The following is a 23,951-nucleotide window of genomic DNA, read 5'->3' as shown; positions in this document are numbered from 1 at the left end:
GTTGTTTTTTCAAACATCTTTAGACATAAAAGTTTTGAACACCTTGTCTTGAGTATTGTTTTCATGCTGTAAAAAGTACAATCTAACAACAGTAATCTGTGATGTTGCACATGATAAAAGATGACTATAGGCCTACACGTGCTATTGATTAAAGAATTTCCTTGGATAATTTTCCTATGTTGTTGTGTTGTTGTTCTTAGCGTTTAACGTCCGCTTCCACCAAAGGTGATATCGCAGACAAGTTCATTTTAATGATCTTAGCGCACGCGCAGGGGTCTTTGCTGTGGGAGGAAACCGGAGTACCCGGAGTAAACCCACGAGGTTGAGAAGGCGCCCCTATCTCCAAGCCACATACGCTCACACCTGGGATCGAAACCACAGCCGCAAGCCAGAGGTGACCGGCCAACTAGAGGTCGAAGCGTGACACTCTAGACCACTAGGCCACCCCAACCCCCCTATCCTAATGTTAATAATTAAAGGATCAGAAGGATATGCTGCTTTGTGACTGAATTGATTATAAAAAGGTACAAAGTCATTAAGCTACTGGTGTTAATTAATACTTTTGAGTTATTTGAAGGTAACTCAGTGGATTGAATATGAAACAAGGGTATTAAGAGAAATTCCCTTTTTTAAGAGGAGAAAGAGATTCAAACAAAAGGGATTATGGTAATAAATAAATCTTGTGACCTACAGGTGTAGATTGTACTGTGGGGACACCTCACTTTCCCCACATCTATTGTTTAGAGTCTAAGTCCACCAGGTCATGACTAATTAACCAACAAAGGGGGTTTAAGGGGATTTAAAGTATAGTCTGTAACAAGTTTGTGACACTTCAACATAGTAAATAAATAAATAAATAAATACATTTTTTTTATAGTATAAATATTTATAAACAGTTTGATAAACATGACAATTTATAGTCCAACAAAATTCATAACCGTGTTGAGGTAATCAATGGGGGTCTTGGCACCAGTTATTAATAAATTCTTCTCTTCTACGATTCTTTCATCAAGGCGGCAGTTACTAAATTCTGACCACCTTTAGTATTAGCAATGTATTTAAAGTTAACCAGAGCGTTCGCCATTTTGGAATGACCATTTGAGCTATATATATCAACTGATAAGCTGTGATTATATATCAGTAGTTTATTTGTTTTTATTTCAAATTAATTATTACATCAAACTAGATCACAATGTAAATTTATTAGTAAACTGATTTACTAACTGTAAGGGTGTTGATAATCATTGAAAAAAGAATTAAACTTATAAAACAATGATTTCCTCAAAATTTCTATATGTAGAGTTTCATAAATTCCTCCATTGATATATAGATAAACGTATAAGTAATGTGCATTCCAAATTATTACAGCAAAATCTATCAAGTCTAAAGTATCATAATAATGCCAATTTTCAGACATGAACAGTACTTAGCAACCAAATTGAGAATATAAATGGCTACAGTACAAATGGCTAAAACCAGACGTAAATACAGTACATATCTTTTTACATAGAAAAATCTACTCCTTCATTTGGTTTCCACTTTCCAGGTTTCAGATATTAAGTGCAGGAGGAGCGCACCACAAAGAAAAAAAACGTAAGACAAACCTGCAAGCAATAAACAAAAACGTATCAAATCAACTGAATGGATATGGGGACAAGCCGTAATTTCCTTTACCAATACCAGTAAATTTCATAAGCCATTCCACAGAATACTCTGGGGATCACGTTGCTAAGTGGGTAAGACGCTAGCTCGCTAGCCTGGAGGTCGGGTGTTCGATCCCTGCGTTGGCCGAGAAAGTTCATCCAGATTTTCCGGCGTGGTTCTCCCTTGTCAGTGATGCAGGACGGAGGGGCTGACAAGGAAAGCTGTCTAGTTGTTCGGATGGGATGAAAAACCGAGGTCCCGTGTACACATTGGCGTGCACGTAAAAGATCCCTTGGCAGTTGGAATTCGATATAAAAGTAGGCCGTAGTGCCGCTGTCCGGGCAAAATTTCCCTCATAGCACACTGTATGGCGTATGCCCGTCTTCATTAGCCCAGGTTAGGAGCAGAACAGTAGGACGTTAAACTCCATTTCATTTCATTTCCACAGAATACTCTAATGCTATTACATTGTTTTTATTATATCTTAATCTCCTTTATATTCCAGAGTGTTGTGAATTAAACCTTGAGGAAAAATGTTGGCCGCTAGTCGATACAGAACTATTTTAAGAAATGGACTGAGAAAATATTCAGAGGCAGTAATAAGACCACAAGGGACTTTCAGTTCAAAAATCTCTCGTACATCTGGTGTTCACCTACTCAATGGTAACATCCACAAATTTCCAAGAATATCAACATCAGGTTTTGATAGGATAATCTTGGATAGTGAAAATAGTCACAGACTAGTGTTATCGACCAACTTTACAACCTCACCAAAATATTTAGCACGAAGACCTCATTATGTCAGATTTGGTCACAGAAAAGAAAAGTTTACTATTGGAACTCATATTTATATATATTATCTATCATTTATGTTAGTTTTTTTGTTATTCTTTGATGGGTAAGTTAAATTCTTATTTGAATTTTAATGCAGATTATTTGAACTCAGCATTTTTACCATTGCAACACATAAATTAGAACAGAATTGCAAACCCTTTGTTATTTCTGTATGGAAAATCCCTTGTGAAATTTATTACCGAACATAGTTAGCCGAAGTTGATTAGGGACAAGTTGATGTTATGATTTTGTATTTTTGCAAAATTGAAAAATTACAAGAATGCTGTTGATGACCAAATTTTTTATAGCTGTATATTTATTAGGTGTTTTTGTGAACCGATTAGATTAGACCGATTAGCTATTATACGCATTTGTGAACCAAGTTGATTATGCTAATCGTTACATTTGTGAGACGATTTAACTCAACTGATTAGGCAAATCGTCCCAGGAGGTGTTTACGCGATTAGATTTGACGTTTTCAAAATGGCGGAATGTTCGACATCGTAAGTAATTTTTAATGCTTATTGTTGTTTTTCTCCATAAAAAATGTTTTTTTAAAACGCATTTGATGTGTTTAATGTTAACTTTATAGTCCACAAGAATGTTAGATCACCTCTGGCTCTAAGCAATATTAGGCCCTCTGGGTGCCAGCAGTGTCACTGTACTCTGTAGGTAACTTGGACTACACTTGAAACACACGCCCCCCTCGTCATGTTAGCAGAGACATTTGTTTTTCTGATTGGTGTCTGTGATGGCAGTCATCTTACCAAATCGTAATTATCAAATTTCACATTTGTGGACCATAGCTAATCAAATCGAAATCATACCAAATCGTACTAGCAAATCAAAACCTAATCTAATCGACTCACAAAAACGCCTAGTGTATTTGTTTGAAGAAAACTAAATTTCTAAACCATTTTGATAACCCAGACAACATAGTTGCTACTAGGCGAATGCTTCATCATTGACTCAAAATACCTTATGATTTTAATATAAGAAACAATTCTTACTGATTGATATGTATTTCTCTTTATAGTTTTGGTCGGTTGCAAAAATGGTTAGGTGTTGATGCTGCTACAAAAACCCAGGAGGTGGAGGGTGAAGATTCATCAGCTGTTAGTGAATCAGATGAAGATACTGGGAAAAAAAAGAAACGGAAAATTGGTTTCCGAGATCGTAAAGTAATTTGACATTTGATTTTTAATTGTCCATCACACTTTTGGGACACAATAACTCTGCTTCTAATTGACATACATGTAGAATATTCAAATATTTGTAGATGTTCATAATGTGAATGCTTTGGAACTTGATACCTCTGATTCTAATAGAAACTGATGTATTCATTGCATTAATACCTTGACTAGATTAGATAGTGAACATTGTCTGCAACCCACTTGTTTGAAAGATGGAATAAAGAAGTTTATCCCATCCGGTCGGTCATGTTCTTCTCTATCATCATTAAATTTTCTCTTAAAACCCAATTGTTTAAAAGATGCAATAAAGAAGTTTATTCCAGAGTTTTGGGAAAGCAACCTCAAAAGCCTTCTCGCTGAAACTGTCTGTCCACAATTGTTTGCGGACACTCTACAGGTCACAATTTTTATCCGATTTCAACTCAACTTCGAATATAGGTTTATCTCCCCAAGGTCTTGGTTCCTTTCGATATTGGCACATATCGGACCGTAACTTCATGTGGATGTATATTGCCGTCGCCCCTGTCCATCCGGACGGACGTCCATCGACAATTGTTTGTGGACACTCTACAGGTCACAATTCTTATCCGATTTTCACGAAACTTATAATATAGGTTTATCTCCAAAAGATCTTGTTTGCTTTCGATATTGGTAGTATCGGACTGACACTTCACGAATTATATCCCCTGATTGTACGAAAAATCATGTTTTTAGCTTGTGGACCCTATAGAGGTCACAATTTTTATCTGATTTTGTTAAAACTTGAAATGTAAGTTTATAACCCAAAGATCTTGGTTCCTTTCTATATTTGCACATATCGGATCGTAATTTCCAGAATTATGGCCCTTGATCATATGAAAAATTGCGTTTTAAGCTTGTGGTCCCTCTAGAGTTAACAATTTTTATCCAGTTTAAAAAACTGTTTGAATATATCACTGTTACACCCTAATGATGGTTGAGTTCGAATTTTGTGAAAATCGGACCAAAACTGCTGGACCCTATAGAGGTAACAATTTTTTTCACCTACATTTTCATGTGGATGTATATTGCTGTCGCCCCTGTCCATGCAGACGGAAGTCTGTCGACAATTGTTTGTGAACACTCTACAGGTCACAATTCTTATCCGATTTTTGACAAAACTTAAAATATAGATTTATCTCCAAAAGATCTTGGTTGCTTTCGATATTGGCATGTATCGGACCGAAACTTCATGGATTATGGCCCCTGATTGTACGAAAAATCATGTTTTTAGCTTGTGGACTCTATAGAGGTCACAATTTTTATCCGATTTTGTTGAAACTTGAAATGTAAGTTTATAACCCAAAGATCTCGGTTCCTTTCTATATTTGCGCATATCGGATCGTAATTTCCAGAATTATGGCCTTTGATCGTATGAAAAATTGCGTTTTAAGCTTGTGGTCCCTCTAGAGTTAACAATTTTTATCCAGTTTAAAAAACTGTTAGAATATATCACTGTTACACCCTAATGATGGTTGAGTTCGAATTTTGTGAAAATCGGACCAAAACTGCTGGACAAAATGGCCGCCCTTTGTACGCCATAGTGTAAAAATATGGTTAATCAAGGTTGTGGACTCTCTAGAGGTCACTATTTTAACCCGATTTTGATGAAACTTGAAATGCATGTTTATAACCCAAAGATCTTGGTTCCTTTCGATATTCCGTATATCACATAACTTCCTGAATTATGGCCCCTGATTGTACGAAAAATCACGTTTTTAGCTTGTGGTTCCTCAAGAGGTCACAATTATTATCTGATTTAATAAAAAACGTTTGAATATGTCACCGTTACACCGTATTGATGGTTGAGTTCGAATTTCATGAAAAATCGGACCTAAACCGCCAAACAAAACGCTCAAATATATCATCGTTACACCGTAATCTTGGTTGAGTTTCAATTTCGTGACAATTGGACGAAAACTGCCAGACAAAATAGCAGCCCCTCTACGCAAATAGTGTAAACAGCTGTTATATCAAGGTTGTGGACCCTCTAGAGGTCACAATTTTGATCCAATTTTAATGAAACTTGAAATGCATGTTTATAACACAAAGATCTTGGTTGCTGTCGATATTCGTACATATCTGATCGTACCTTCCTGAATTATCGCCCTTGATGTTACGAAAAATCATGTTTTGAGCTTGTGGTCCCTATAGATGTCACAATTTTAACTCTTGATTTAAAAAAAAAAAAAAAGGGTAAAATATCACAGTTATACACTAATGATGGTTGAGTTCGACAAAAATCTGACAAAAACTGACGGACATAATGGCCGCCCCTTGTATGCAAATAGTGTAAAAATATGGTATATCAAGGTTGTGGACCACAGTTTTTATCCAATTTGGATGAAACTTTAAATATATGTTTTTATCATTAAGATCTTGGTTCCTTTTGATAATCACAAATATCCGAACGTAACTTCCTGAATTATGGCCCCTGTTTGATCGAAAAATCGTATATTTGTCCCCCGCCTTTCGAAGAAAGCAGGGGACTATTAAAATGGGTTCGTCTGTCTGTCTGTCCGTCCATCCGTCACAATTTTAGGGACTCAATAACTCTCTTTCTAATTGAGCTAGAATGTTCAAACTTGGTGTAGGTGTTTATTAGGTCAATGCCGTGATGGAGTCCGAAGATGAGCATTTTCTGCTTAGGGTAAGCAGAGATAAGCAATTTGATTGGTTGGTGGTTTGGGACACGATAACTTTAGTTCTAAATAAGTGAGAATGATGAAACATGGTGTATAGTTTCATTACATCAATACCTTGACTGAGTTCGATAATGAGCATTTTCTGCTCGAGGTAAGCAGAGCGATAAGCAGTTTATCCTTCTAATTGAGCTAGAATGTTCAAACTTGGTGTAGGTGTTTATTAGGTTAATGCCTTGATGGAGTTCGAAGATGAGCATTTTCTGCTTAGGGTAAGCAGAGATAAGCTATTTGATTGGTTGATGCTTTGGGACACGATAACTTTAGTTCTAAATAAGTGAGAATGATGAAACTTGGTGTATAGTTTCATTACATCAATAACCTTGACTGAGTTCGATAATGAGCATTTTCTGCTTGGGGTAAGCAGAGTGATAAGCAATTTGATTGGCCGAGGCGTTGGAACACAATAACTCTCATTCTAATTGATCTAGAATGTTCAAATTTGGTGTCTACAGCTTTCTTTAGGTGAATGCCTTGATGGAGTTCGATGATGAACATTGTATGCTTATGGTAAACAGAGATAAGCAATCTGATTGGTTGATGCTTTGGGGCACGATAACTTTGGTTATAATAAAGTGGGAGCAACGAAACTCTGAATATAGATTCATTATATCATTACATTGACAAAGTTCGATGGTGAGAATTTTCTGCTTAGGCTAAGGAGCGATAAGCAATTTGATTGGTCAAGACTGTTGATGCTTTGGGACACGATAACTTTAGTTCTAAGTAAGTGAGAATGATGAAACTTGGTGTATAGTTTTATTACATCAATAACCTTGACTGAGTTCGATAATGAGCATTTTCTGCTCGGGGTAAGCAGAGCGATAAGCAATTTATCCTTCTAATTGAGCTACAATGTTCAAACTTGGGTGTAGGCTTTCATTAGGTGAATGCCTTGATGGAGTTCGATGATGAACATTGTATGCTTACGGTAAACAGAGATAAGCAATCTGATTGGTTGATGCTTTGGGGCACGATAACTTTGGTTATAATAAACTCCGAATATAGATTCATTATATCATTACCTTGACTAAGTTCGATGGTGAGAATTTTCTGCTTAGCCTGAGGAGCGATAAGCAATTTGATTGGTCAAGACTTTGGAACATAACAACTCTGCTTTTAATTGAGGTACAATGTTCAAACTTGAATGTTCGTTAGGTGAATTCCTTGACTGAGTTCAATGATTAACATTTCAAGCTGAAGCTAAGCAGAGCTAATCAATTTCATTTGTCGATACTTTGGGACAAGATAATCTTGATTCTATTTGATATAGAGTGATGAAACTTAGTGTATAGTTTGATGGTTGATACTTTTGAAAACAGTAAATGTGCTATTAATTAATATGTGTCATCTATTTATTTCGGTGGGGGACATCAGCCTCACTGTTGGCTTGTTAGCTTGTGGGTAGTTTACAATTTTTTTTCCGATTTTAAAACAGGTTTATATATATAACTATTCCACCGTAATAAAGGTTGAATTGGAATTTCAGGAAATTCAAAATGAAAGTGCCTGACAAAATGGCCGCTCTATGTACGCAAATGGTGTATAAGTATGTAATACAAAGGTTATGGACCCTCTAGAGGTCACAATTTTTTATCTGATTTTGATCAAACCTTTAAAAAACATATCTTTATATTCCAAAAATCTGAGTCCCTTTTGATATTTGCGCATTTCAGACCATAACTTTCTGGATTATGGCCCCTTATTGTACAAACCAGCGGCTGCCAGGCAGGATACGCCCACATTTTCGAGAGATGGATAGAGAACAAGCTAACAAGAAAGTGATTTTTCCTACAATCAAGGGCCATAATTCAGGAAATTACAATTGGATATGCGCATATATCAAAAGGAACTGAACGAACGGCAGCAATTTTGTCTGTCAATTTTTTGCCGATTTTCACGAAATTCGAACTCAGTCGTCCTCAGGGTGTAACAGTGATATCATAATACAGTTTTTTAAATCGGATAAAAGTTATGACCTCTATAGGATCCACAAGCTAAAAACGCAATTTTTCGTACAATCAGGGGCCATAATTCAGGAAGTTACGGTCCGATATGTGCGAATATCGAAAGGAACCAAGATCTTTGGGTTATAAACTTACATTTCAAGTTTCAATGAACGGCGGCCATTTTGTCTGTCAATTTTGGGCCTATTTTCACGAAATTCAAACTCAGTCGTCCTTAGGGTGTAACGGTGATATAATAATATGTTTTTTAAATCGGATAAAAATTATGACCTCTATAGGGTCCACAAGCTAAAAACGCGATTTTTCGTACAATCAGGGGCCATAATTCAGGAAATTACGGTCCGATATGCACGAATATCGAAAGGAACTGAGATCTTTAGGTTATAAACTTACATTTCAAGTTTCAACAAAATCAGATAAAAATTGTGACCCCTATAGGGTCCACAACCTTGATATACCATATTCTTACGCTATTTGGGAACGAATGGCGGCCATTTTGTCTGTCAATTTTGGGCCGATTTTCACAAAATTCGAACTCAGTCATCCTTAGGGTGTAACGGTGATATAATAGAACGTTTTTTTAAATCGGATAAAAATTATAACTTCTATAGGGTCCACAAGCTAAAAACGTGATTTTTCGTACAATCAGGGGCCATAATTCAGGAAGTTACGGTCCGATATGCACGAATATCGGATAAAAATTGTGACCCCTATAGGGTCAACAACCTTGATATACCATATTCTTACGCTATTTGGGAACGAACGGCGGCCATTTTGTGTGTCAATTTTGGGCCGATTTTCACGAAATTCGAACTCAGTCATCCTTAGGGTGTAACGGTGATATAATAGAACGGTTTTTTAAATCGGATAAAAATTATGACTTCTATAGGGTCCACAAGCTAAAAACGTGATTTTTCGTACAGTCAGGGGCCATAATTCAGGAAGTTACTGTACGATATGCGCAAATATCGAAAGGAACTGAGATCTTTGGGTTATAAACTTACATTTCAAGTTTCAACAAAATCGGATAAAAATTGTGACCTCTATAGGGTCCACAAGCTAAAAACGTGATTTTTCGTACAAATAGGGGCCATAATCCATGAAGTTTCGATCCGATACATGCCAATATCGAAAGCAGCCGAGATCTTTTGGGGATAAACCTATATTTCAAGTTTCGTCGCAATTGGATTAGAATTGTGACCTGTAGAGAGTCCACAAACAATTGTGGACGTTCGGACGGACAGGGGCGACGGCATAATATGTCCACATGAAAATGTGGTCGTATAAAAATCGTTTTTGTTATTAGCTTGTTTTCTATCCAACTCTTGCAAAATGTGGGCGAATCCTGCCTGGCAGCTGCTGGTTGCTGTTTAAAGAAGACCCAATAATCAAATATTCAGTCTTACCTGATTTATGAATATTATTTTTGTCTTGTTCACATTCTAATTAACCAGGAAACAACATTTCTTTTTATGTACATGTATAACCTTTTTCCATAAAAATAAAAAAAATTGAAAAAATGCCAAGAAGTCACATCAGCTCTACCCCAAAGGGAAATATTAATGGGACAAATTTATGTCATTTTCAGCTTCTCCTAAACATATTTATTGTAGGTATATTACTTATTAGGTCCAATAAAAATGATCAGCCCCATAGTCATAAGGGTAAAGCTGGAGCAATTATACATTTTTTTGCTTTTCCAATTTCTTTACCTGCCAGGGGATCACGGTGGCTAAGTGGGTAAGACGCTGGCTCGCTAGCATGGAGGTCGGGTGTTCGATCCCTGCATTGGCTGAGAAAGTTCATCTCAATTTTCCGGCATGCTTCCCCATGTCAGTGATGCAGAACGGAGGGCCTGACAAAGACAGCTGTCTAGTCGTTTGGATGGGACGAAAAACCGAGGTCCCGTGTACGCATTGGCGTTCACATAAAAGATCCCTTGACAGACGGAATTCGATATAAGAGTAGGCCATAGTGCCGCTCTCCGGGCAAAATTTCCCTCATAGCACACTGTATGGCGTATGCCTGTATTCATTAGCCCAGTTCGGAGCAATTTTCATGATGTTGCTTGGGTAGTAATATTGGCTTTCTAAGTAAGATATTTATGCAAATGTTGGTAAAAAAAAGTTGATTGGCTTCAAGAAAGAAATAATACTGACAAGTTTTCTCAGACAAATTATTAATATGATTGCCTTTTAAACCTGACATATTGCGTGTGATTATCACACTTGAACTATTATTTTGATCAATTTACATTATGGTATATTTTTTCATCATCAGATCATTGAATATGAAAACAGAATCAGACAATATTCCACACCAGATAAGATATTTCGTTATTTCGCAACTTTGAAAGTGAAATGTGAAGGCGATTGGGAAGTATTCATGACTCCACAAGACTTTGTTCGTTCCCTGACTCCAGGCATTAAACAACCAGAAGGTAACTTAGAAACTTTTTATTGAATGCATATCCCTCATTAAATATCATAGATGCATTATTCAGATTTCCATAGTTTATTGATACATGTATATGGGAATTTAATTTGATGATGAGCAATAGCTCATGCTTGCACAAATCTACACAGATTCAATTGCAGGTGATTTAACCGTGCACCTGAAACATGAAACAAGCTCTTGTATATCATGAAATGCTATCAAGGTTTAATGCCAAGGACAGCATCAAAATAGATCTTTGTTCTTTCTCTCATATATGTATACAACCATTCAGTGGCAGTATTCGTCTATCTGATCGAATCATAGCAGTTCTATGTCCATGTTTACAAATACTATATTCGACAGACAAAAATTAGCCATAGAAATATGGACAGTTCTATATCAGAGATCATATTTTTGCATGTTGCATCGTGAAACATTTTGGCAGTTGAGAAAGATAAAAAATAAAAGTAATGTCATAAATTGTTACGAAAGAAGGAGCCGCTTAATGTTTATATACGCCCACATTTTCATGTGGATGTATTATGCACTCGCTCCTTGCCATCCGTCCGTCCACAATTTGTTTGTGGACACTCTACAGGTCACAATTTTTATCCGATTTTGACGAAACTTAAAATATAGGTCTATCTCCCAAAGATATCGGTTCCTTTCAATATTGGAATGTAACTTCCTGAATTATGGCGCCTGATTGTACGAATAATCACGATTTTAGGTTGTGGTCCCTCTACAGGTCACAATTATTATTAGATTTAAAAAAACGTTTGAAAATTTCACCATTACACCATAATGTTAGCTGAGTTCAAATTTCGTGAAAATCGGACCAGAACTGACAGACAAAATGGCCGCCCATCGTATGCAAATAGTGTAAACATCTGGTATATCAAGGTCCCTCTAGAGGTCACAAATTTGATCCGATTTTGATGAAACTTGAAATGCATGTTTATATCTCAAAAATTTTGGTTCCTTTCGATATTCGCACATGTCAAATTGTAACTTCCTGAGTTATGGCCCCTTGTTGTAGGAAAAATCGCGTTTTTAGCTTGTGGTTCCTCTATAGGCCACAATTATTATCCAATTTAAAAAAAATGTTCGAATATATAACTGTTACACCGTAATTTTTATTGAATTCTATTTTCGTGAAAATTCCTGCGGGACAAGGTTGTGGACCCTCTGGAGGTCACAATTTTGATCTGATTTTGATGAAACTTGAAATGCATGTTTATAACCCAAAGATCTTGGTTCCTTTCAATATTCGCGCATGTTGGATCATAACTTCGTCAAGTATGGCCTGTGATTGTAGGAAAAATCCCGTTTTTAGCTTGTGGTCCCTCTAGAGGTCACAATTATTATCCAATTTAAAAAAAACGCTTGAATGTATCACCCTTACACCGTAATGTCGGTTAAGTTCAAATTCCGTGAAAATTGGACCAAAACTTTTGGGCAAAATGGCCAACCCTCGTAGAAAATAGTGTAAACATCTGGTATATCACGGTTGTGAACCCTCTAGAGATCACAATTTTGATCCGATTTTGATAAAACTTGAAATACATGTTTATAACCCAAAGATCTTGGTTTCTTTTGGTATTTGCGTATATCGGATCGTAATTTCCTAAATTATGGCCCTTGATTGTACGAAAAATCCTGTTTTTAGCTTGTGGTCCCTGATCAAACTTTTAAAAAACATATCTTTATATCCCAAAGATCTCAGTCCCTTTTGATATTTGCACATTTCAGACCATAACTTTCTGGAATAGGGCACCTGATTGTACAAAAAATCACTTTTGTTTTTAGCTTGTTCTCTAGCCATGTGAGCGTATCTTGCCTGGCAACCGTTGGTTTTTGTTTAAAACATATTTGATGGAAAATAATTTACAAAGGGATTAGGACAATTTATGAAAATTATGAACCTATCTATTTGGAAGATAAAATTACTGAAATTTAGCCTTTGCATTTTCTAACCGGGCCTTCAGTTGAAATTGAAATGAAAATGCTTGAAATATCTCCTGTAAAATTTATCTCACTGGATCACTCAAATTAGATCCACCTTAAATGCAAATGCCACCAGTGTCACAATCTGATTAAAATACAGATCTATATGTCATTTCATTTTTATACGCCCACATTGAAATTTGATTGTATATTGTCCGGCGTCCGGCGTCCACAATTGCTTGTGGACGCTCTAGAGGCTAAAGTTAATATAGATTGACTGTAAATTTATACACAGTGTTTAAGGTCATGAGACAAAGAAGCCTATTGATTGACTTTAATTTAAATGTATACACAGTGTTTGAGGTCATGAGCTGAAGAATCCTATTGATTTTTAACGATTTCCGATAATTACTGCCCAAGTTATGGCCTTTGATCACTTTGAAAAATCTTGTGACGCTCTAGAGGCCCTTAAAGTTATCCGATTGACTTCAGATTGATACATAGAGTTTAAGGTCTTGAACAAGTATGTCAATTTTCAATGAATTTTTATAAATTGAACAGCTAATTCCATGATATTAAATGTTTTGTATACTAAATGTTAGCATAGGGCAGAACTTTATAAAAACCAAACAAATTTTAAACGATTTTCTGATAATTACTTAATGAGTATGTGGGCGTATGTTTTGTTGCCTGCCAACCTATCTTTTATACTTTGATGGCCTCCCCATTACGGGGGGGTTGGGATGGCCTAGTGGTCTAGAGTGCCGCGCTTCGACCTCTGGCTGGCCGGTCACCTCTGGCTTGCGGCTGTGGTTTCGAGCCCTGGTGTGAGCGTATGTGGCATGGAGATAGGGGCGCCTTCTCAACCTCGTGGGTTTCCTCCGGGCACTCCGGTTTCCTCCCACTGCTAAAGACCTCTACGCGCAAGCGAATTATTGAAATAAAATTAAACCATATGTTGGTCCCGAAATGACCTGGTTGTGTCGAGTGGACGTTAAACCCCATTTCTCTCTCTCTCTCTCTCTCCTCCCCATTACGAAGTTCAGACCGGTTATAGTGGGGGGTTGTGTCAGGGGGTCATTCATACGAATGGCTTTAACCCTATGACGTCAGACATTTGATTAACAAATCAGCATTGGTGTTTCAACCTTGTCTTTGTTTTTTGTTTTGTCACTTCAAATGTCTTCCCCACAGTTCTGCAAGCCAGACAATAAGAACTTGACTCAACAGATCATTTGATTGGCTAATCCCTGACATCCACCAGAACGCTGGTTATTTAATAACTCTTCCAGATCCTGGTGTAAAACAAAATTTTGAACAATAAAAACTGGAACCATTAGGATCTGTGTTTTTTAAAACAGATGGGGTGTCAGTGAGTCATGTCAGTAAAGAATGTATGTTCAGTTGTTTTAAATTTGATACTTTCTAGGTTTGGGACTGGATCAGTTTCGCAAGTTTGATCCCCAGGTAAGTTAAATGTTGTACAATGATATGATGAATGTGTAATAAAGTTGGCATCATGGACTGAGGTGTGGTGTGCACTAAATAATCATTGGTAATTTGTCTTGCTATTGCATTAAACATACATTATACAAGAGCTAAATCTGCCTATTGCAGGTCTTTCTTTAGGCCTGAATTGTTTTCTATATTATTAATTAGTGATCCAGGCCATAATCAACTATCGATGGCATCAGATTTCTCTGATATTAAATAGATTAGAACAGTTCAGCCATATTTTGATTTAATTTAAAAAAGGAGGAGCGAGACTTAGCTTCGAACAACCAGTGCGGTGGTTGAAATTATTGCACACGTCTTGTCAAACCTTTAAAGGCTAATACTTTCGCTCGCAATAGAGTAATTTTAATGAAATTTTCAAATTATTCATTTTACATTATCTCTATTTTCAAACTATTATAGCAAGAATGGCTAGCTCTTTATCTAAAACTTACATAATGTATCTTTAAGGCTCCAAGAAATTTAATAAGAAACTGATAGCCAACAGTTGAAACATATTCAGTCTTGCAGTTTAAGTGTGTGGGTCATCTCATCTTCTTGTTAATGTTTTTCAAAGAAAAGTGTACTCTAAGTTTTACACTTATGTTTTCCCCTATTTGAAAGCTTAAAGGAGCTTATCCTCTTTGATTTATGTGAAAATAAAGTATTAAATTGGGTTGTTTAGACATGTTTCGATTTATGATGGGATAAGCTCTATACTATACAATTAAATGTTTCTTTCCAAAGAATAATCTGAAGTGGTTTTTTACTAATTTTAATCTCATTTTGGTTTATTGTGTTGACAACTTAACATAATCGGTGATATCTCAACAATGGTTTTTGACATAAAAGATCAAGTGAAATCTACAAATTCATTTTTGACCCAAATCAAAGGGTCCTAGCCATTGTAATAAAGAGATTCCAAAAGTTATTAGTGGATTTAAGAGTAGAAGTTAGTTATATTAACATCATTAGTGTTGTATTTCCAAGGATTTTTTGTATTTGAATAAAGAATTGGTTTTGATGAATAAATAAAAATTATACAAGGATGATTCATAAACATAATTTGATTCCAAAACTCATTAAAGTACGCACAATTTACCAGTTTTTATTGATTTGTTGCCAATACATTGTAATTTGAAGAGAAAATTTTCCACATCTCGAAATCTCTTATTCTCTCAGCTCAAGGAACTTTCATGATATTTATTATGTGATTTTAGAAAAAAGGGTTAAATTTGACTAACTTCAAATACACCATGAAACAGCACAGAATGTAAACTTTGAAAACAACCCAGCGTAAATAGTCTTTATTAAAAAGAAATTGTATTTATCGCCATTTTTGTGTGACCTTTTTTTTTTAAAAAAACAAATCATAAATTAAATAATAGAACTAATATAATCCTTTATCCTTAATAGTTTGGTGTCTCTACTGTATTAATATTACTAATATTACAGAGTAACCACAACTTTTTAACATATAATTAAAATATACCTGCAGTATGCTTGGTCTGACATAAGCATGTTTCCTTTCTCTTTTATCTATGAATGGAAATAGAAGGATAGTATTCCTATTTGGGTGAGTCCGGTTTAAATGCGTTTATCTTTTGCTTTTCTATTTGAACTTTTTCTGAATATTTAATCTTTCTATTATATTGTGGAGTTTCCTGCTTTGGAGAGAGCTACGTCCTTTCCCTTTCTCTGAGTTTTGGAATGATTTTGTTTGATTTGCATGTTTTGATTTTTTTGACTGATCATTATTATTGGTTTTAATCCTATAGTTAATTTGTGTAATAAAACATATCAGTATATTAATGTCATGATTTTCATTTTCCCTCTCAATTTTTTTAGATGTTCCTATGAGTTTTTCTGTTGTCAGTTATAAATCTGACTGTATTTATCAAGGAAGTCAGCATTCTATTCCCTATATATGGCAGTTCTGTTGTATATTAATTGCTTTGTTGTTTGGAGTGTTTTATATGGATATTGTGATTTACTAGTGGTTATTATTCTATAGTGTTTTTATAAACAGGATAAAGCAAGTGATGTACAACTCCTTGAGGTGTTACAGGTATTATATGGTTTAATTTACCATCACCTATGTAACATACACACTCATTTTTAAGATTGTTCCATTTGTACCCCCATTTGACAATAACCAGATCAAATGCATAATGATATAATTGCATTGATTATTGCACATACCAGAATGCAAGTCCATTGCATATTATTAATATGTACACATACCCATTTATCCATTGAATTTTGCCTAATGTATGTTGATGTTTCAAAGTAGAAATGCTTTGTTGAATATTTATCATACACAATATGATGGACACTGTGACATTTTGGATACACAATCTTTAGAAAATATTGTCTTCAGTAGTAATTAGTTATAAAACAAGATCTATACTATATGTCTAACCCCAATTGTCACATTCCTAACAAATACAGTATGGTTGTGTGTAATAGTTTTCATAAAAAAAAAAATAAAAAAAATGTAAGCTTACTGATGTTAACTGTGACGAGTCATGCTTTAAGAGTCTTGTATTTGTCATTAATACAAATTGATAGACCAATATATATCCTGATGACTTTTCCGCTCCCAACATTAATCGAAAATATGGTTGGACTGGATGATCAAGTTTACTTGTCATTCATAAGAATACATTAAATATCCTTGGATATGGAAAATATTTGAGTGTCAATTGTAGGCCATGTACTGTCTTTGGTTATTTATACTTAGACGTTGAATGATTTGCAAACATGCTGCAGAACAATCTTGTATATGATGTGACTTCCGAAATCATGTAAAACAGATAATTGAGAAATGAATCAGTGAATTTTGCAGTGATACCTAACCATCTCCCTATTTGGTGCATTACCCAGGAATGCTTCCCAATTCCAGTTTATTGTTTACTCACTGTGATCTCTTTTCACATGGTTTTGTTTCTAACAAGTCTAGTTGTATTTTTTAGGATGCTTTATTTTCATTGATTGAATGAAATAGATATGTTTATCATGGCTTTTCTGGTTTGGAGTTATGACCTTTTACACAACACTTATCCCTGTTCATCCATTTGCACATCCAGAAATGACCAGAATATCTTTTGAACATGTTGAAGAAGACTTATTTACCAAATTCTGTGAAATTTGTTGCATCATTTAGTATAAGTACACAAAATATTGTCAATGATTGCTCAAACATATTTAAATTGAACTTGAAGAAAAGTATTGTTACAAGAAGATGTACATTATTTACCCTTCAATCTTGAGTTCAAAACAGCCTGAATATTTATAATAGAATAAACAGAATGGAATTTTGTATGCATTTTGATAATTGGTATATGATTTATTTCTTCATAATCAACACCTACTATAGTACATACTTCATTAGGTGATATTTATGAGATTTAATCATGCCTAAGTTTATTATTATCTCTAGTACATTAGTGCTTGATCCCATGCTTTAGAATTTTCTTACTTCAGAATTTAAAACATTGCAAGAGTTATTCCGCTTTTAATTGCTCTGACCTACCCAGCATTGCACAATAATATAACATTTAAACATATTAATTAATATAAAGATATTTATTATAAAGCAGCTGATTATTGAATTTGGTTCATCTGATGTGTTGTTTAAATTAGTGATGGGACAACCACTGTACAATTAAATCCTTGCTTTGAAAGATTAAAGATTGTTCAGTAAGTTTCATATGATTTTGGCCAACAGTGGCATCAGTGGAACACAAAATCAGTTTGTATCTCATTACTAGCTTTATCTAGTGATGTACAATTTTCGGCAAATTGTCATCTTAAAAAAACAAACATATAAAATCAAATGAAATCAACAATTATTGAGAAAGTTATTGCCCTTTCTTCATACATTTCATAAACATACCTAACGATAGATTTTTAAACTAATTTTGTGGAAATGACAAGGATACATAATAATAATAGGATACATTGTAAATGACTCAATATAGATAGTGTCACAGTTTGCAAAATCTTTACGAATCTAATATTGAATATTTGACCAAGGTTGTACTATAACTGTAATTAGCCGTAGTTATTTTTCAGCTAGACTATGCAAATTCTGCGCTTTTAGCAGGTGCGTCTGAATATTCATAATTTCCGCTTAAGTTTCCAAAAATAGATAGTGGCAATTGAGAAATGCTTTGTATTCCATTATCTCGTGTGTTGTTGATTAGATACAGAGTTCGGTAGAATAGTTTTGATAAGTAAAATTTTGTAAGCTCATGCTTGGTTCAATTTTAACAATTACATTTAATGGAAGATGAAATGAATTGTTTCAAAAACTTGGCTAATTGACTACTGAATTATAAGGAAAATTATTAAATTCATTTGACAATAGCATTTCTTTGTAGTGAATATTACGGAACAATCATACTTTTGTTAAATGATCAACTGTGAGTATGGTAATCTATATCAATTATCAGTTGGAATATATTTGTCTTATATGAATATATCATTTACATTATTATCTAATTCTAAGTGTATTTTTGAATTTGCCACATTTTCCTGCATGTGTTTCTGTTTTACTCCTAGTTATTCAAATATTTGTTTCTTATGTTAACCATTAACATTAAAGATACCTTCCCGTGTACAAACTGGGTGATTTGATGATGTGTTTGGGCTATAAACATATTCAAACTAATTAATCTATCAAAAATTTGCTTCAAATCCCTCTCAAAACATTGTAATCTTGAGGAAATACCCTAAGCTATAAAAAAATCTATTAAAGGGGAAGACCAACAATTTCCAACAAAGTTTCTATAAATCTTAAATATATATTCATATGTAATCCCCTCTGTAACACAAGCACAAATGTTTTTGTAAGGGACAAATTTTTATTGAATCTAGAAGTGACCTAGTTGGTTCAACACGCTGACTGGTCTCTACAGTAAGTATACAGATTTGGCATAAGTTGACTGCCGTATTTTGTGTCAAACAAACCACGCGATGTAAACAATTAGCCATGTGGTGTGAATTGGTCCACAACCTACTGTTCAGTATGAGTGAATGTACGCGTCGGATTTGTGTATTAAACGTTAAAAAAACCCACAATTACATATTTATAATATTAATATCCAAATAAACAGTCCCTTTAGTCAGAGTCTTATCCAAATGATGACACATGGTTGTGTTACGTGACTTGGTTGTCGGGTACCTAGCAACGGGTGCGAAGCCAGAGGAGAATTCATTGCATATAAAAGACGATGTTGTATTTAATCCCTGTCCATTTATCATAAATATTAAAGCCTAAGTAAATTCTCGGATTATTCCCTGTCCACATATTTTTCTATGGTTTTTATCTTGGAAACTGTTTAAGTCTCTCACTTTTTAACATAAAAATAACATTAAGCACTCCCTAATGCCAAGAGCTCAGACAATCTACGCGTGCAACCTTTGACGTCACTCGATCCGACTGTCCTTAATTGTCAGGCTGCCAATTTGTGACACCCTCTCATTTTTGTCCTGTGCCCGCTCTATGGGTGTTTTTCAAGGAATCCATTATTTTTCTAGTAAGATTGAGTCTCTTTACTTTTCATTACCAAAATTGCCATACTTTTATTTGAAATAACCACCCGATAAATACTTTAGTGGGAAAGTATCTTTAACATGAGAGACAGGGTGTTGTATTATTGTAGCTGCTTGTTTTCTCTGACTTTTATTTTCTAGCAGAAGATGTTTGTAAAACAAGAAAATAATGGGAGCAAGAAATCAATGATTGAAATGTATCCTATTATCACTACAATCACCAGTTTTATTTTCGTTATAAAATAATTTGTCAGTTAATAATTTTTTTCCACTGTAGTTACATGCATGAAGCCAACATATGAACTAGTAGATTTTTTTCTAAATAAATATGGGAATGTGCGACTCATAATTGCGAAAGAAAAAAAATAATCAATTCTGGTCATATTTAAATCGCAATGATTTCGTGGGACGTACAATTTTTGTTGCACAGTAAAATTTCTTGGTGCATAGTTGAGAAGCAGCTCCTTTTAACATCATACATTGCTGAAAGTATCCAAATTATGCTTGTCTGTGTCCGTGTGTGCCTACTTTTTTTTAAAGGATACTAATTTAACTGAAATACTTAAAAAATGGATATGTACTTCTCAGGTATTTTGATTGTCATACATAAGATTTACTACTCTTAATTCTATATTGCCTTGATGTTGCATTATTACAATAATAGATCATGATGTTTTTCAGAAAGATAGTATGGAAATGAAAGTAGTAGTTGGAGGTGATAGTATTTTCTACCGTCTTGGAGAAGGTGGTTTAATTTCCTTCTCAGATTATATCTTTCTTCTTACAGTTCTTTCTAGTAAGTTGGTTTTTTTTTGCATTAGTTTAGAGTTTAGCCTTTCCAATCTTTTAAAAAAAAAATACCTTTATATATATGGTGTTATGCAGGTGGCATAATGTTAAGAGTGGGGACGCTATTTATATGCCATTATGTGAATAACTTGGATGCCAACAAATGAAAATTTGAACAAGTTACAAATTTTATGTTAGATTTCTGTTACAAATTTTATGTTAGATTTCTGTTACAAATTTTATGTTAGATTTCTGTTACAAATTGTTAAAAATTTCATATTTTGGTCTAATAGATTTGAATGTCTGTGATAACTGTTAAAACTGTATGAATGGGTATTTTCGCCATTCAACCATCCAAAACTTTGTAATTTGATCAAATTATAAAAGGGTTTTCGATAGTAAAAAAACCAGCATGCCAAAGTGGTCTGTTGAATTGGTTTTGTTTTCATACATGTTACAGATTGGGTCATAAATTTAACAAATTGCAATTTAATTACTTGTTTACAGCCCCACCAAGAAATTTCCAGATAGCTTTTCAAATGTTTGATCTGAATGGTGATGGTGAAGTTGATAGTGAAGAATTTGAGAAGGTAAATATTGATGGAGTATGATTTCAAAAAATCTATGTTCATCTCTCTCAAATATTCTTCTTATCCACCTACAGTAAACGTCGAATTCGTATAAGTCTGATCTTTGCTCAACTCGGATAAAATCGTTTGGACCCTTTGATCCTGCACGTTTTTCTTATTAAATTTCTGTGCATAAGTCAGATTTCTTATGTCGGATCTGCGCTGAACTCGGATCAAAATGTTCGGTCTATTTGATCTAATTCCGACTTTTTTCCTTTGCCTTAGTCGGATCGGCAGTATGTTCAGAATTTGACTAAGTCAGTTTCGTCTCGATGGTCTAAAACACTGTTAGCTATTCCATGCACAGATTACATATCATTTGGGACTCGCGTCATTTGGGACTAAAAAAAATATGACCACGACATTTGGGACTCGGGTATACGACATTTGGGACTTTGGTATACGTCATTTGGGACTCGGGTATACGACGTTTGAGACTCGGGATAATTTATTAGAAATAGGCCAATTCAAAACACGAAAGAAAATATTTATTAACATGAAACACGTGGTTAGTAAAAGGCTCAACCAAACGATAAAACATTAGTTGCACTTACGGTTCTTTGATAATAATCGTTTCTCATAAAAGTTATATATTTATTTAAAACGAATAATATGCTGATGAATTTATTTGAAAATGACCTACACAAAAAAACAAAATAAATATTTACACGACGTGCAATCTTTTTTACAAGCCCCTAGAAATTGTTAACGATAATCCGTGAGCTGCACGTTGACATGCTAGTCGTAGATGGCAATACCAATCGATAAATTAGTGCGTACAAGGCAAAGTTTTTTTGTGGAAAATATAAGAAGTGGCAACGATCAAAGCGGGATAATTAAAGCTGATTAACTGATAATCCCGATGTTATTGCAGTATGTTCAAAGAAACCTAACGGTTCTTTGGTGGATGAGGAAAAACGTGAGTTATCAATCATCGAGAATGGCGGCCGTGTGTTGATTGCAGTTATACTGTTTCACGAAAAAACATTAGCAGTGGTCGGTCAATCAAGCTCGTTTACTATATGATAAAAGAAAAACAATGAAGTATTACTAAATATACACAAATTTTCAACAATATATTATTGTCAAGTTTTATACTCGCAGATAAAACAAAACAAAGGAGAAGTTTTATACTCGCAGATAAAACAAAACAAAGGAGAACTAGCAGTGTTAATCACGGTCTCAACAATCGTCGATCAATTAAATAAAACGAAAGACAACTAAGACAGCTGTTACTATATATCTCATAAATAAATAGGCCCAACTGTCATTTGTGTCGAGTCCCAATTGACGCCAATCAAGTCCCAAACGTCGTCAACTGAGTCCCAATTGTCGTTTATGTCGAGTCCCAAATGAAATGATACCCATGCACAGAGCCCCAAAATACGTTCCCCTATCATTTTGACTCAAATCAGTCTATTTGACACAACGCAATAATAGAATTTTTTCCGGATAATTCAAACTCGGTGTCTGCTGTACGAGACACTGTCCGGGAAAATTGAGGACATTTTTCAAAGATGGCGACAAAACGTAAGTTATCTATTCAAACCAAAACGTAAGTTATCTACTCGCACATACGAAGAAAAGCTTGAAATGTGTGTTTGAATCAATTATTATCCAGCTCTTGCAGTTTATTTCTAATCGAGCTAAGATTGAATTTCGATCTTCAGCTAACTCAGATCTTCGCTTAACTTGGATAAAATTGGTCAGTCCACTTAGATCCGACTTATGTAAAGTTTTCTGTATATTCATTTCAACTCAATTACTGATGCTGAAATCTAACCGGTTCATGTCAACAATGTGTACTCGTCATTTTTTTCTTGCAGCCCATCTTTAAATTATATTTGCTTTTATTTAGGTTCAACAAATCTTACGAAGTCAAACAAGTATAGGCATGCGCCACCGTGATAGAACCGTAACTGGTAATGTCAATAAAGGAATGAGCTCAGCGCTTACTTCTTATTTTTTCGGTAAAGAAGCTAAGAAGAAGCTGACAGTTGAAGAGTTTTTAGATTTCCAAAGACAGTTACAACGAGAGATCCTTAAAATTGAAGTAAGTGGATTTCAGATTATAACTGGGCTATATGAAACATATTATTATTGTAGACTTCATACTTATATTTCTGTTTTATACTGATTGAAACCTTTCTTTATTTAATAAATCAGGTTTTATAAATGCTAAGCATAGCACCAGGTTTTAATCAGATTTTTATACGCCCACATTGAAATGTGGTCGTATATTGTCGTCGCCCCCGTCCGTCCGGCGTCCACAATTGCTTGTGGACGCTCTAGAGGCTAAAGTTAATATCCCATTGACTTTAAATTTATATACAGTGTTTAAGGCCATGAGACAAAGAAGCCTATTGATTTTCAGCGATTTCCGATAATTACTGCCAGAGTTATGGCCCTTGATCACTTCAAAAAATCTTGTGGACGCTCTAGAGGCCAAACTTAATATCCGATTGACTTTAAATTTATACACAGTGTTTAAGGTCATGAGACGAAGAAGCCTATTGATTTTCAGCGATTTCCAATAATTACTGCCAGAGTTATGGCCCTTGATCACTTCAAAAAATCTTGTGGACGCTCTAGAGGCAAAAGTTAATATCCGATTGACTTTAAATTTATACACAGTGTTTAAGGTCATGAGACGAAGAAGCCTATTGATTTTCAGCGATTTCTGATAATTACTGCCAGAGTTATGGCTCTTGATCACTTCAAAAAAATCTTGTTGACTCT

General features: G+C 34.7%; 1 protein-coding gene across 3 annotated transcripts in view; it reads left to right on the top strand.

Moving 5' to 3' along the window:
- LOC126811845 (calcium uptake protein 1, mitochondrial) overlaps nucleotides 1–23,951 on the top strand; it is a 36,196-nt gene that overhangs the window by 1,167 nt on the left and 11,078 nt on the right. Inside the window, exons 2-9 of one of the 3 annotated variants that reach the window (XM_050537786.2) lie at nucleotides 2,150–2,542; nucleotides 3,515–3,659; nucleotides 10,639–10,798; nucleotides 14,171–14,208; nucleotides 16,265–16,303; nucleotides 20,476–20,590; nucleotides 21,091–21,173; nucleotides 23,071–23,265. In XM_050537786.2, the coding sequence (XP_050393743.1) occupies nucleotides 2,178–2,542; nucleotides 3,515–3,659; nucleotides 10,639–10,798; nucleotides 14,171–14,208; nucleotides 16,265–16,303; nucleotides 20,476–20,590; nucleotides 21,091–21,173; nucleotides 23,071–23,265 (1,140 nt within the window). In that variant the 5' untranslated portion in view covers nucleotides 2,150–2,177. Of the gene's footprint in view, nucleotides 1–2,149; nucleotides 2,543–3,514; nucleotides 3,660–10,638; nucleotides 10,799–14,170; nucleotides 14,209–15,790; nucleotides 15,812–16,264; nucleotides 16,304–20,475; nucleotides 20,591–21,090; nucleotides 21,174–23,070; nucleotides 23,266–23,951 lie in introns of all 3 variants that reach the window. The other 2 variants (XM_050537787.2, XM_050537788.2) reach the window with 2 other exon arrangements.

The sequence above is a fragment of the Patella vulgata genome, chromosome 2, assembly GCF_932274485.2.
Source record: "Patella vulgata chromosome 2, xgPatVulg1.2, whole genome shotgun sequence".
Taxonomy (NCBI): Eukaryota; Metazoa; Mollusca; class Gastropoda; family Patellidae; genus Patella; species Patella vulgata.
The sequence above is the reverse complement of the archived record's forward strand: the minus strand, read 5'-3'. Positions and strand labels throughout refer to the sequence as shown.